At 37.4% G+C, this 14,394-nt stretch overlaps 1 protein-coding gene across 2 annotated transcripts in view; it reads right to left on the bottom strand.

Annotated features, from left to right (window-relative positions):
• The window catches only part of EEA1 (early endosome antigen 1), a 69,409-nt gene that overhangs the window by 28,634 nt on the left and 26,381 nt on the right, over positions 1 to 14,394 (bottom strand). For both annotated transcript variants that reach the window (XM_027679867.1, XM_027679866.1), the window contains 6 exons: positions 14,054 to 14,093; positions 13,150 to 13,257; positions 12,945 to 13,066; positions 11,096 to 11,251; positions 6,600 to 6,716; positions 2,813 to 3,151 (listed from right to left, as the gene is read on the bottom strand). In XM_027679867.1, the coding sequence (XP_027535668.1) occupies positions 2,813 to 3,151; positions 6,600 to 6,716; positions 11,096 to 11,251; positions 12,945 to 13,066; positions 13,150 to 13,257; positions 14,054 to 14,093 (882 nt within the window). The remainder of the gene's footprint in view (positions 1 to 2,812; positions 3,152 to 6,599; positions 6,717 to 11,095; positions 11,252 to 12,944; positions 13,067 to 13,149; positions 13,258 to 14,053; positions 14,094 to 14,394) is intronic.

Raw genomic sequence — 14,394 nt, forward strand, 5'->3', positions numbered from 1 at the left:
ACAGCGCCCCTGCAGGCCACGATTAGGACTGCGCTAATAGGACAGAGAAGTATTTACCAGACTTTGCTTTTCTAGGACCACTGTATAGTTTTGTTGTGTTCTGTTACTGTTCTTAACTGTTTTGCTAACATACACATATCTTTTAATAAAGGGTTGCTATCTCTTCTGTTTTTCCACACTTCCTCGAGTAAAGCCCCGTAAATTTTAAATCCACAATTGCTGAGAGAGAGGAGTTTTGTTTTGTCCCATAACTCATCCTCTTTAGCAAACCTCCCAGTCTTTTCAGACTGAGACACAGAATCATAAAACCCAGGATTAACTTATGCTACAGAATGCAAAAAAAATCATGAACAAAATACTTAGACTTTAAGAGATACAACCAATTAGATTCAAATTTTCTCAACAACAACAGTATTTAATAACAATTAACATTTCCTCAAGACTGAAGGAGTCCATACTTTCTTGTGTTACCCTCTTCCTATTGTTGTGCTGGAATCAACACTATCACTGAAGTTTCCTTCCATTGTGAAGATCACTTCCTCCATGTCACCCAGATTCTAAAATATACAAACTTAACCAGACACACACCTGTGCAAATGAATTTTGAGAAGATGACAAGGATTCTTTGAAAACGTGGTTTGACTAAACAACTATACATATACCTCCATAAGCAGAATTCACTGTGTCAATGTAAGCTATTGGACTACGTGCATAAAAAGATAATTCCGCTGAAGTACTAAGTGAACAAATATGAGAAATTTAGTCTTTTCATTACAATAGTAATTGAACTCTTCTTTGGATGAAGATAGAGGAAGAGATGTTTCTGCTTGGCTTTTATTTTATAACATGTACAAAGGGCTTTTTGTCCTCCACTGTTCTTTTACTATATAATTCTAAAACACATCCTGAGGTCCAGCAGCTTGTTCTTGCTTAAGACTGTCTTCCTTCCCAATGGTGTTACCAGAGAATGTGTCATGTCTCCATATCCTTTCATAGCAATTCATTCAGCAATGTTTTACTCACCTTCCTCCTCCTTGATTTTGCCACCCCAAAAATCCTTCCTGAAAATGCCCTCTCAGGCCGAAGCCAGACTTCAGCTCAACTTCTTGGCTATGTTTCTTAAGTGTCATGCATGTTGCCTAGGCAGACTGAGCCAGTTTTACCAAGTGCAGATTCCTAACAGATAACTAATATAATTATCTCCCCTTGCCCTGATAGAAGACTGATGGGAGAAGGAGAGTCATTCTGGGATGTAATACATACATAAACAAAGTTTTGCTAAGTCACAGTTCTTCCAAGATAAACTATACACACAGAGCTTGCAACTTAATATATTTCAACGTGACAAAGGGTTGAAAATTAAGAAATACTCTCTTTAAAATAAATAAGCTTTAGGGAAATTAAAATGAAGTACGTCATACTAACAAAAATGATATTACTTCTTCCATCTTAGGACTGGACAGGATTTCTCCAGTCTAACACATTACTCCCCAAAAAAGATAAACTAGATTAAACTGAATTCAATTGGCCTCAAGTTTCTCTATGCTCAATGATATATCAAAGTGTTGCTTCTATAAGTCATTGGACTCACCAGAACAATAGGTTCTGGTTGTGGGGATGTATGCTCTGAGTGCTCTCACAGCTATCAGTAACATAAAGAGAAGTTGTTTGTGGAGGCACACTAAGGAAGCAGTATCAAGACTTCACATTATCCTAGCTTTTCACACTAAGCATTCCCTACTATATTCACTACTCAATCTTAAAGCAACTCAAGCACTGACTGTTCAGTTCTAATCAGTCTAGTAAAACAAAGACTCACTTTTCTCAACCTCCCTCTAGAGTAGTAAATTACTACTGGAAGTGAATCTGTTACTGTACTTGAATTTTATTTTCTCATAACCTTAATTCATTATTGCTTCAGTTACCCTTCTCAACCAGAATAACTAACCTTGCTGCCTGCTTAGAATTTGCCTGTTACCATATTTGTCATGCAAACTCAATATCCTGGATTGTCCTCCCTCTCATTTGACAATACTTCATTTATTTCAGGGAATGCATCAACCAAAAAAGACAAGCGGAAAAGCTGTAGTATGAAAGAAGAGTTCATTTAACACTCTAAGACAAGAAGAGTGAACAAAAAACCCTGTCTCAGAAGAGCTAAAGCCTTTTTCCATTAATGTAAAAAAAAAAAAAGTCAAATCAAAACATGAGAAATAAGCTACAAAGTTTATGCTCATTCAACCTTAAAATCTTTAAAATCAAAATCATATAGTTTTAAGAAGAGTTCCAGATAGAACAGAATTAGTAAGATATTTCCCTTTCAGAGGAATTATACTACAGATAGGCAAAAACGACATTAGCCTTCCCAGACAAAAAAGTGCTGAAAGGTGATTATAACTGTGGATCTTGCTGAGTTCGACTATGACACAGGGGCTACAACTATCCTCTTTTGCCCCTGAGAAGAATCTGGACCTCCTAAAAAGATTCAGACACAATATCAAACAAATACCAAAGAATTTCTGCACTCTTATCACAGCCTCTTCTTTTTGCCTGTTCTTTTCTTTACTTCTCTAAAGGGACGAGGCAATTGTATTTCATTTTCTGCAATGTTAGAAAGAGCATTTTATTTTTATTAAAATACCAGCTAGCTTTACATTTATTCAAATACAAGTACTGGTTAATTACTCTCCTTAAAATAATGAAATGCAAATGCGTGTGCTTAAGAAAAATGCATGTAGTTTAAAAAAACCCCGATGGGATGGTTTGAGGAATCATTCGAATAGGATGGTCTAGGAGGCTTAGGGAACATTACCTGACTGAGCTCACTTTGGAGTTGCAGGCCATGCTGCTCTTTTTCCTCCCTCTGCTGCTGGAGCTGTTTACATTCTGCCTTGAGATGCTGGTACTTTGTCTCTACTTCGGACAACTCTTCTTTAAGTTTTTGGCTTGCTTCCCCCTTCTCACCTAGCTCTGCCTGTAATCTCTGTACCGAGGCTTCAGATGCAGACAGCTTTGCCTGAAGCTGTTGGCAGTCAAGGTCCTTCTGGTGAAAACTTGCCTGCACGTTCTTCTTACTCACAGATACTTCATTGTGTTTTTCTTCTAGCTGGGTGTAGTCCTGTTCTTTCTTCAGCAGCTTCTCAGTCAGACTCTATGAAGAGAAGAGAGTTACACAGAAATTCAAGTACAATTCTGCTTGCAGCTATTCAATTCATTATTCAAATTTCTTTTTAAGTGTTAATGCTGAACAGTGAAGAACTTGCTCAAAAACATCATTAAATAAAGTATTGACCTCTATCTTGTATTACACAAGTTATTTCTGGAGTCCACACAGCACACAGTTTCAACTGGAAATAGTGTTTTTCATACTCTCACATAAATTCACTTCCTCTGAGAACACCACTCAAACTATTTCTATATCCTGAAGACTAATTTGCTTTCCCTGAATGTTCAAATTAAGGTTATTACAACTGGATTTTCTTGGGTAAAAGCTGAAATAGTACGCACAACTTTTTTAAAGGTTGGTGTTCTTGCAGTTTCAGTGACTACTATATTCTCCAGTTCTCCTTCAATTAAAATACAGAAAAATAAAGAACACTTCTAGCATGTCAGCCTGAAAAAATGCCAACACCGAGGTCAGTCTTATGTATCAATACTTCAAACAGTTCTCCGGCTTTGGAATAACACTGTTCCAAAGATAAAACAGTTAGTGCTGCAATTCTAGCTATGCTGGGCATCTTAAAAGCACACTTCTGCACAGTATACAGGCACAAACTCTGTTTTGCCAGGAAAAAAAAAAGTGGAAAATATTCAAGTAAGTGAAACAGTTTTGTTCCTTACATATTTCAAGAAATTGTAATGATATTGGTTGTTATAAATCACATACAGACACTTCTATTTTACAATCACGATAAAAGAATTTATTTTTAAAAAGTTAGAAAACAAGCCATCTTGCAAGAGACAACTCTATCAGTCCAGCAAACTATGTAAGAAGAAATATAATTACTGCCCTATGGCCATAAAAGAGAAACAAACAAACAAACAAAACAAAACAAAAACAAACCAAAACAAACAAAAAACCAAACCAAAATAAACAAAAAAAAAACACCAAAAAACCCACCACAACTTTCTAAAGCATACAACTTAGAAAAAAATTCTGGCTCAAGAATAAAGTCTGGCTATTGAATTCTAGCCCTGAAGAAGTTTATTTTGAAATTTTCTTGAAAAATAAAACTTGTTGCAAGGTAAGCAATTTTTATATATGCATACCTAAAAATGCAGGAATAGAGCACATAAAAATCATACAGATTTCATCCATCTTTACCCTCCTGAAGACAGTGGCAAGGTTTCCACTGCTTTTAAAATATATTTCACACTCAGAATATAAAATAAAGCTGCAATTCCCTTTTTCATCAAAGAGAAATGACCAGGCAAGATTATTTACATTTGTAGTGAGTAGTGTTCCTAAAATACCAACACACCACAGAACCTTTTTCATCACAGCTGGGTGAATTAGAGCTAAGATAAGCACACACAAGCCACCTCTCTTAACTGAGCATCGATTTCCACAGAAAAGAAACAGGGAACGACAGTACATTACAGCACTCAACAAAGAATCCTGAGCCTTCAAAGCTCACAAGATACTAGGGAAACACCACACTGATCCCTCTTTTATAACTGGTCCTTAGAAAATTACACATAATACATGTTAGTAGTGAGAGTGGCCAGGCATCAAAGAAAAAACTCCGTGACCACTGATCAGATTTCAAAATAGTTATATCAACAGGTTAGAAACTATGTAAACTGTGCCTTTTTCCCTGTAAATTACGCATCACAATCATCCGAAAAAGAAAAAAAACACACCAAACCCAAAAATCACCAAACCAAAAAAGCAACCATGCAATGGGTTTAGAATTACAGTAAGTCTTATACTTCAGGCATTATGCTGGTTTTACACGTTAGGTCTCTTCCGGGCTACAGGCCCTTACTGGCCTCTGCAAGGCAAGCCAAGCTCCATAATTACAGTGCTTTAAAAATGAAGAAAAGGGAGTTCCTGGTGTCAGAGAACTGCTCTTATATACTTGTCACCTGTTCTTCTCAGTATAGCTCCTGAAAATATAAGAAAAAGCTTGCTTGCTTGAGGTTGTACATGAGCTTGAAAAACTCTGCGTCAACACACAGAAATATCTTCCCACATTGCAACTGGATTATAAATGGATGTATATATCAAATATATTATATTCTATCTACTGTACATATATTCTATCCTGAATTAATGGCTCCTCCTTCCTCCCTGACAGCTTCTTCAAGGATGTCAAACTGTTCAAAGTGGAAGCAATTTCTGTTATTGGAAGCTAATATTACCTTTTCCAATTCTAGGTACAGCTCCCCCAGGACCAAGATTCCTTAGCTAGCATATCATTCTTATGGATACCATCTTTCAAAAAACTGCATAAAGAGATAGCTGTAAACTGCTTTGAGCCACTGAATCTGAAAAGAGGAAAAGTAGCTCACCGCCACTTCTCTTTCTATTCCTCAAGTGGTGTTTGTCATTAACCTGACATAGCAGAGGACTTCTTAAAGTGTGATTATCTTATGCATCAATCTGTTTCACTCCACATTGCTAATGAAATAGCAATATATTCAGGAAAGGGCTCTATACTGTATAGCAATAATTCTGCCAAAAGCTTGATTCATTGTTGTTGGTCTGTGGAAAATTACAGCATGACAGTTCTCCTCAGCTCAGTTCCATTCCTGATTTAGTGAGCCAAACAAAGAGTCATCCTACTAAAGGCAGTTTCATTCACCAAATTTTAACTGCATCTTCTTATATTCTTTGAAAATATTGCTTTAATATTAGATTACATTAAATACAGTCTGTTTGGTCCCTGTCCTTTCCTGTTTTCCAAGACCGAAAAGGTTGCTGGTAAATACATGTATGTAATGTGTACTTCATAAATAATGTTACATATCCATGCAACAAAAAGCAGCATACATCTTTGTCCTTGCCTTCTTTCCTCCCTTACCTTTATTACCCCACAATACATAGCTTATAAATGCAGATACAAAACGCAGCAAGCTCAAAGAGCTCTGATAACAATGCTCAAGAAATATTTATAAGCTAAGAAGTTTCTGGAGTTTATTTCCATTTTCTACCACTTATGACTGATAAATGGACAGAAAAATATGACACAAGTACGGTCTAAAAGTTAAGACACTGGAAAACCAACAAAGAGAGCTCAAAATATCTTTCAAATTATGATTTTTAGGCAAATGTAGTATTTCACAGGGTACTACTTTTTTCTTTTAATGTGTGAGATGGCAATACAGCTTAATGATATGTAAGCATAAACTGCAGCAATTAGAAATCTGCAATCATAACAACCCAAAGGATTTCAGTTGTAGCACATGAAGACCATTAAAATATAGCATTTGCTTGCACGTTATGGAATTCCTCATGTTATGCAAAACGGCAAAGGAATTCTCAACTTCTGCAACATCACGAAGCAAAGTTAATCTTCAGCACTTCCCAAGACAATGTGTGATGTGTTTCCATTTTAATGTGAGCTGAAAAGCATAGGAAATAATAGCATTCTCACCTGGTTTTTCTGTTCTAGCTCTTTGACTGAACTTTGAAGTTTTTGCAGCTCCTGAACATACACGGCCACCTCTTGAGGTCCTTTGGCAAGTTCAGCTCTTAACTGGTTAATGGTAGCCTGAACGGACAAACAGAAAAATCCACATTTAAAACAAAGCTTTGCATGCATAATCCAACAAAAGCAAGATGTGTGGTAGCAAAATAAAAAGCTTCTTGTATACAAATAAACAGCTTAAGAAAAAAGTCACCTGTAAACTGATCTCAGAGCACCATCAGCTATAGAAGTACAACTGAGCATAATTTCCCAGCTGAGATTCATTCAAATCATGTCCCATTTCAGAACACAAAAACCTGATCCAGTCCAGTAGCAAATGCCAGGTTGAGCTCAAAACTGATGAAAATCGTAACAGATAATCCAGTTATCATTATCACAGTTCTAGCTCAAGGTGAAACTTCTCCAAGTCATTGCAGTTACTAGGCCAAAATCTTGGCCGCCCTGGTAAGGTTAATGTACTGGAAAAGGCACTAGAAGCAAGTCTGACATTTGATGCAAACTTGGTGTGCGTCTTTTGGGCAGATCAACACTGCAGGTCAACATAATCAGAGGAATAATGCTACCCCATTAAATAGGACTAGCACAAAACAGAATATATCAATGACTGCACAGTATTCGACTATAGTAATGGAAGAAATCAAGAAAAGCACTTTAGAACATGGCTGCCCTAAAGTGTGCTGTGTATTAGTGCATTCATTTCAAATACACTATATAATAGTGACCTTTTTAAATAAGTTTTTCTTCCTATTGTTCTTGTAACCACAGATTTCACCATAAATACAGAATTCAAGAATGAACTAAAGCAGAACAGAAGACAACACAAATCCTATTTACAAAAAAGGAACACCTTCTTACAGAAAAAGGAACACCAAAGAGAACATATGAACACATTATATGACTACATATAGTTATTAATTGACTTTCTGTAATGCTGTGATTTACAAAGCTGTTTCATAACAGAGATGTTAGCTAAAACACACCCTAGGATCTGTCTTTGTCAGATAAACATTCCAGGATGTTATCAAAAAACAGAGTATGGATATTTCGTACTGAGACAATTTAATTCAGAAACCGTGCAGAAGCTTATGAAGGACATCATTGCAGCCTTTCCAACTAGAATTGTAATTTATATGCATAAAGATTCATTTCTCTTTCATAATTCAGTAAGTCTATCCCACATTCCATTCTTAACAAGGGAATACATCCTGGATAAATATTCATTCCTGATATTGTCTTGTTGATGTGTCTGTATGATTAATGAACCAATAAAAAAATCAGGAATGCTTCTGTTTAACAACGTCCTGAAATTTTCTTGATACAACAGAAATCTGTGACAAGAATAAAATGCTTTCCAAAGAAATTTACCTTAAATTTAAGTGTCTGCATTAGAAAGCAGAAAAAATAAAATGGCTTATGAAAGATGGAAATAAGCAGTCAAAAAAGCTGTTAGTAGACACACTTCTTCATTTTAAAATATTCAGGTGTTTCTAATGTCTTTGCTTAGGGGAAGGGGTGGGCTGGAAACCAACAAGAAGAGATCAGTGCCTGCCCCTCCTCTTCCCCTCACAAGGAAGTTGTAACTGCAATGAGGTCTCCCCTCAGTCTCCTCTTCTCCAGGCTGAACAGACCAAGTGACCTCAGCCGCTCCTCATACAGCTTCCCCTCAAGGCCCTTCACCATCTTCACTGACCTCCTTTGGACAAGCTCTAACAGCTTAATATCTTTCTTACATTGTAATGCCCAAAACTGCACACAATATTCAAGGTGAGGCCACATCAGCGCAGAGCAGAGCGGGACAATCCCCTCCCTCGACCGGCTGGTGATGCTTTGCCTGATGCCCTCCAGGACACAGTTGGCCTCCTGGCTGCCAGGGCACTGCTGACTCAGATTCAACTTGCCATCAACCAGGACCCGAAGGTCCCTTTCCATGGCACTACTTTCCAGCATCTCATTCCCCAGTCTGTACATACATCCGGGGTTGCCCCATCCCAGGTGCAGAATCCAGCGCTTCCCCTTGTTGAATTTCATATGGTGATTGTGCAGTCCTCTAATTTGTCAAGGTCTCTCTGCGGGGCCTCCCTGCCTTCGAGGGAGTCAACAGCTCCTCCCCGCTTTCTATTGTCTCCAAACCTGCTTAGTATCCATTCCAGTCTGGCATCCAAGTAATTTATGAAGATTATGAAGAGCACTGGGCACAAGATGGAGCCCTGTGGAACCCCACTAGTGACAGGTCGCCACTCTGATGTCACCCCCATTCACTGTTACCCTCTGTGCTCGACCCATGAGACAATTGCTCCCACACATGATGTGTTCATCCAGCTGTGTGCAGGACATTTTAAGAAAAGTAGCATAGTTTTCACTACTATGACTTTGAGTAATTTTTATTTTCTTAAAAAGTCTAACCTGTCACTTTACATCAACATTTATTTTGAACACGTCTTGTGCTATTGTCACCATATGCTGAAATTAAGCAGACAATAACACTTCTGAGAAGAACCAGACTGCCACTGCTTACCATGTTATGCAACACAGCAACTTGGTCTACTCTGGTTCACCCTACATTCTGATGATACTACACAGCTATATGATACTATCATAACTGCTGCAATGTAGTTTATAATCCTTCCATACATCTAAGACTTCTTATATGATACATCATAACAGCTAGGGGCATCACACAGCCTTCTCCCCCATCTGCTGTTACACTTCCAGGAGGACTGAAAAAGCCTTCTTGTCTTTTTTCCTGTTAAAGGTTGCACTTGATAGCTACATTTTAAAATGGCTGTTTATGTCGAAACTTAAACATACCTAATTCGGGGGAACAGGAGTAATTCATGCTTCTGTGAAAATGTTTTTAAGATGAAAGGTTTTTGTTATGCCCATGTCACTGTAATTTTGTCTTCACATGAAAACTAAATATCCAAAACTACAAAAAGACTAAAAAGACAGTATTCTGAAATGAAACTTGAATTCTGCAGCATAGTTGTGGGATCTCACAGTTAAAACCAAATTACAATTATGCAGCAACTTACATGGCCACATACTACATTATATTCATAATGCCAACTTGATATTCTTTTTTCACATCTGATGAAGCGCTTGGCATACATAATTTTAACTTGAAAACGATGGTAGATTCATGTTTAGTACAATACTGTACATATTGTACATACTGTATTGTACATACTGTGCAAACTGTATAATTCCTGGAGCTAAACATACCTGTTGGGGGTTGAGACAGAAAGAGCTTGGAATAATACCCAGCAATATTTCTCTAAAGCTCTACAGTGCAAATGAATAAATAGAAAGTTAAAACTTCAGTTCTGAAATCTAGGGCACGTGAAACCCCAGAATAAAGTATGTCAGAAATTCTTCATATCCACAAATCTCAACAGGACAGAGAATACTAGGAGTCCTAGAGAAACCCTAGGCATTTCCGCATGTAAGCCGGAGAATTTTGCAAGGACCTCACTTTAAGAGGGACCACAGCTCTGCACTGACAAGTTTTGCTGGCATTGCTGCATTGGTAGGGGACAACAGAAGAGCTAGGGGGCAAAATTACAAAGTCTCAAACACAGTTGACAGTCTTCTGTGAAGATTGTAACACTGTCAAGTCATCCACCACTAAAACTGTATCAACCAACCCACCAGTGAGGTGCAACAACACCTAGCAAGAGAGGTATGGATTTAGCAACTCCTAAATAGAATAAATTATAGGTTAGATAAAAGCCTTTTTCGTGATACTGTAAGTTTATTAGGATTTCTTGACATTATGTCTGTCAGAGAGGTAGGTGGGGGTATATGTGCGCACAACAAATTTTTCCCTTACACGCAAAATATTCCTCCATTAAATAATAGGTGCAAAAAGGTCTCCCCTCTGAAAGTAAAAACAAGGAAAAAAGAATGAAAAGCAGTTTACAATATCCATTGAGATGTTTAAATCTTGTGTAAGTTCAAGAATTACATACGTCCTATAAGCATATTGAAATTCTCATCCATCTTGTGTTGATCTTTTTTTAATGTATTTTAACAGCCTCGCATCCATTTGCAGGCACATCAACTCAAACATTAACCAAACCCACCACTTTGAGTAACAACCGTTTTTATCCGCATGTAGCTCAGTAAGAGAAACAAGCCTTTGAATCACACAGGTATTGCTCTATTTCTCTCTCCCTGTAGAAAGAACACAATTCCACCGGGTTTTTTCCACTGCTATTGGGATCTTGTAATAACATTTTATGCCAAAAAAAGGTTTTGCAATAAAAAGCATGGGGGCTTTTGGAGATTAAATATTGACAGAATTATGCAATTTACTGTCTATTAGATAAATGAGAAGATTCAATTAAGAAAAAGAGTTTTTCATAATGATTAAGCAATATATTCCATTTTCATATGATAATCCTGACAAAGCTAGAACACTCATCTTTAGGTATGATTATTACCTCAGAGTTAGCCTGCTCTGCCTGCAAGTGCTTGCACTCATCTTTCAGTTTTTCAGATTCTCTTTCACGTTCCAGAGTCATTCTATCCATCAGCGTCTGAACTTGTACCAGCTCCTTTTTCAGAACAGCCACATCTTCCACACCAGGCCTTTGTAGCTGAAAAGTTGAATAGAAGTGAGCAACATAATGTTGGCAGACATGCTTCCAGTGTCAATGTAATTTCTAAAAATCTATCAAATCATCAATTTATAGACAAGATGACATACAGAGTATTACAGCTAGGCTGAGGAAAAAAAAAAAAGAAAAAAAGAGATAAGAAAACCCCACCAGAACAAAACCACAGAGAAGTATTTATCACTCCCAAAGGAAACAGGACTTAAGGGCTGGTTTTCAGTTTTTGCCTGCTAAACTTTGAACTTTTTGATTGATTTCAACCAAATCTGACAAATGGAGAAAAGTTCCAAAGATTAAATTTCTGTAATTTTTATGTAAGTAGGTGGTTAGATACAGGATACTTCCTCATTTTCCAGAACTGTTTCAGAAAATCACAAGAACAGAAAACAAAAGGGCAGCCGAAGGAAATGTCTTGAAGATACCATCAGATATGCATAATACCAAACCCAAAGGTAAAATCTGTTGGTAATCGCTTCCAAAGCACCATAACATCCCTCAATATGAAGCGCCATGGAGGGAAAGGAGACAGAAGGCAACTATGAGCATTGAAGAAAGCAGAGAAAAGGAGTGCTGGCATCTCCAGAAGAGAAAAGGTACAGGAAAAGGATAAGAATGCAGAAGGAAAAGGGGAGACAAGAAACAACTGAACAGAGAGGAATGGATAGGTCTAGTATCTGGGAATGGCCAAGAAGCCCTTCAAGGCACTCAGCTACAGGAAAGAAGGGGATAAACAAGTCCTTTCTTCCAGAGTCTAAGCAGTAGCTTTGTGGGTGAAACTAGGAACTTCCTTTCACTACTTATTTAGAAGTGGCCCAACTTGCTGAGTCACTGGGATTGCTCCCTGGAGCCATGGCTGTATATAAAAGTCAACAGGAGCCAAAATCCTACAGTACACACACATTGGTACTATCAGCCAAGCACAAGAGGGACAAGATTAACATAGGCATGATGATGACAGCTGCCAGTCTTTCAGCCACCATGTCACAAAACACCTCTCTGACTACTTCTTACAAATGCAGCTCTCCAAGGACAGCCAAAGCATAACCTTATGGAAAAAGGGTGACCTAAAGATAGATGTGGAAGTCAGCAATAGCGTGCTCCAAGTACAGGTCTGCACAGCACATCTATATGTGTAATACCCTGCAAAAATGCTAAAGGGTAGAGCATCACGGTCTTAAACTCTGCCAGGGGAGGTTTAGGTTGGATATTAGGAAGAAATATTTTACAGAGAGAGTAATCAGACATTGGAATGGGCTGCCCAGGGAGGTGGTGGATTCACCATCCCTGGAGGTTTTTAAGATGACATGTGGCATTTAGTGCCATGGTCTAGTAACCACAGTGGTGTTGGATCAAGAGTTGGACTTGATGATCTCAGAGGTCTTTTCCAACCCATTTGATTCTATGATTCTATGATTCCATGATTCTATGATCAGACAAGCAGACTATAATATAATGAAGGGTAAATTCTAAAGTATGACAGAAAAAACATATATTTTCTCACTAGAAAAACACTGAAAATGTAGATCAGAAACAATGGTGTTCCGAACTTTTTCAGACCACAAGCAGACATATCCTAGTAAAACAGAGTTTGACTGCTTTAAAACTGTTTACAAGCATTTAAGTACACCCCTCCCTTGACTTGAAAATAACAAAAACATTAATGTGATGTGAATACCAGCTCTGTCTTTAAGTCTTCCACTGTACTTTTCTCTTTCTGCAGTTCTTGTCTCAGGTTTGTCACTTTCTGTTCTGCACCTTCCCGAAGGCTGATTTCTTCATCATACTTTGATTTAAGATCTAGTAAGAAGGAAGTTGAATAAATCCCTTACACAAGTTGCACAAGTAAAGAACAGAATCAGATCTCATATTAATGTACTTACCCACAATTTCAGTGGCCAGTTGTGCCGCTTTTTGCTCAAATAAGTCTTTCATTTGCTTAATGTTAAAATTTTCTACTTGGATCTCTTCTAGTTGCCGTTCTAATGATTCTATTTCCATAAAAAGAACAGTATTATTTTCTAGAAGAGCTAGGACAATACAGTTCCTCATGCCCATAACTAACCACAACAGGTAAATACGTAATCCAAAATCCCTTAACGTCCAATCAACTTAGCAAAGTGAACAACTTTACTGAAGTTAAATATCTACAAGCATGATGCTGGAACTTGTCACTAGTTGAGTGCTCTGCAGGATTAAGTACATATTGATTTTCACTGGTCACAAACAGCCCTTCAGATCACTGCAACATGCTGCTGAATTCCAAGCCCTGAATTGTGATTAAAAGTTTTAATCAATATCGGTCAAATAGTTTATGTACACATAGGGAAAATGTTATTCTATGAGTGCCCCATAGAGAAAAACGTAGAGCAAAAATTAGTGGTCTGCAAAACAAAACCAAATTTAATTGTTTTCTTTGATAGCGATGAGTAAGAAAAACACTAAACAAAACCACTTCTGACAAATGCTATGGTTTAAATATCTGATTGCTTGAATATATAGTGATTAAAAAGCTGTTCAAAATGACTCATGAGTACTGCTGTCAGAGTCAGGAGAACTCTTGCCTTGCTTTTAGAAATTTCAAATTCTGAGCCTCTGGAACATTTCCCCAGACTGCTGCTTAAGATAGATAGCTCTTGATAGCTCTTACAATGAACTTTTTTTCCTGGTAATTGTACCATTACAGCTTTCTAGCTCTTTAATGTACCAAAAATGCTATTATACCTAAGCTACACCAAAAGAAATTCCAAAACAGTGCAGAAGTTAATATAATAAAATGTTAGCCACCTGTAGATGTAGCTGTTGTCAATCCATCAGACTTAGAATCCTTAAGAAAACAGAATAAATGTACCATTAGACAGTAAGAATAAAAACTACTACTTCCAAAGTTCATCCAGTTTTTGGAAAAGAGAGGGAAAGCACTTCTGTGCTCAAATACTGCACAGCAGTATAAAAATACCTGATTTTAAACAGTTATATCTAGAAGACTGGAAAAGACTTTTCATTTCATATATCACTACACTATTAAGGTTTCCACTTGCAAAATTCCAGTAGCAATCTCCTCCCCCCCTAGGTTTGTAACTATCCAGTATCTAAATAGCTCATAGTAATAAAAGAAGTGAGAGCTT

This window comes from Neopelma chrysocephalum, unplaced genomic scaffold (genome assembly GCF_003984885.1).
Source record: "Neopelma chrysocephalum unplaced genomic scaffold, ASM398488v2 Primary Assembly neopelma1_59, whole genome shotgun sequence".
Lineage (NCBI taxonomy): Eukaryota > Metazoa > Chordata > Aves > Passeriformes > Pipridae > Neopelma > Neopelma chrysocephalum.